Source organism: Eimeria mitis, genomic scaffold, assembly GCF_000499745.2.
Source record: "Eimeria mitis Houghton genomic scaffold, Emh_scaff2121, whole genome shotgun sequence".
Classification (NCBI taxonomy): domain Eukaryota; phylum Apicomplexa; class Conoidasida; order Eucoccidiorida; family Eimeriidae; genus Eimeria; species Eimeria mitis.
The window spans coordinates 7862-8192 of NW_013570446.1; the positions used below are offsets into that span (position 1 = coordinate 7862).

General features: G+C 56.8%; 1 protein-coding gene across 1 annotated transcript in view; it reads left to right on the forward strand.

Annotated features, from left to right (window-relative positions):
* Positions 1–110: 110 nt before the first annotated feature.
* EMH_0048980 (uncharacterized protein) overlaps positions 111–331 on the forward strand; it is a gene marked incomplete at both ends in the record, with an annotated part of 675 nt that continues 454 nt past the window's right edge. The window contains one exon of the mRNA XM_013496470.1: positions 111–329. Coding sequence (XP_013351924.1) covers positions 111–329 — 219 coding nt within the window. The remainder of the gene's footprint in view (positions 330–331) is intronic.

Below are 331 nucleotides of genomic sequence, written 5' to 3' on the forward strand. Positions count from 1 at the left end.
ATAGCAGCAACCAGCACCAGCAGCAGCAGTAGCAACAACAGCAGCAGCAATTGCAGCAGCAGCAGCGGCAGCAGAAGTAGCAGCAGCAATGAAAGAAGAGCCAGCACCAGATGCAGCAACAACAGCAGCAGCAGCAGCAGCAGCAACAGCAGCAGCAGCAGCAGCAGCAGCAGCTGGGGTTTTGGTTTACAGTCTTTGCAGTTGTTGCCTGGGGGAGACCCCTTAATTACCGTCGCAGCGTAGAGACGATGACCTGCAACAGTAGCAGCAGCAGCAACAGCAGCAGCAGCAGCAGCAACAGCAGCAGCAGCAGCAACAGCAGCAGCAGCAG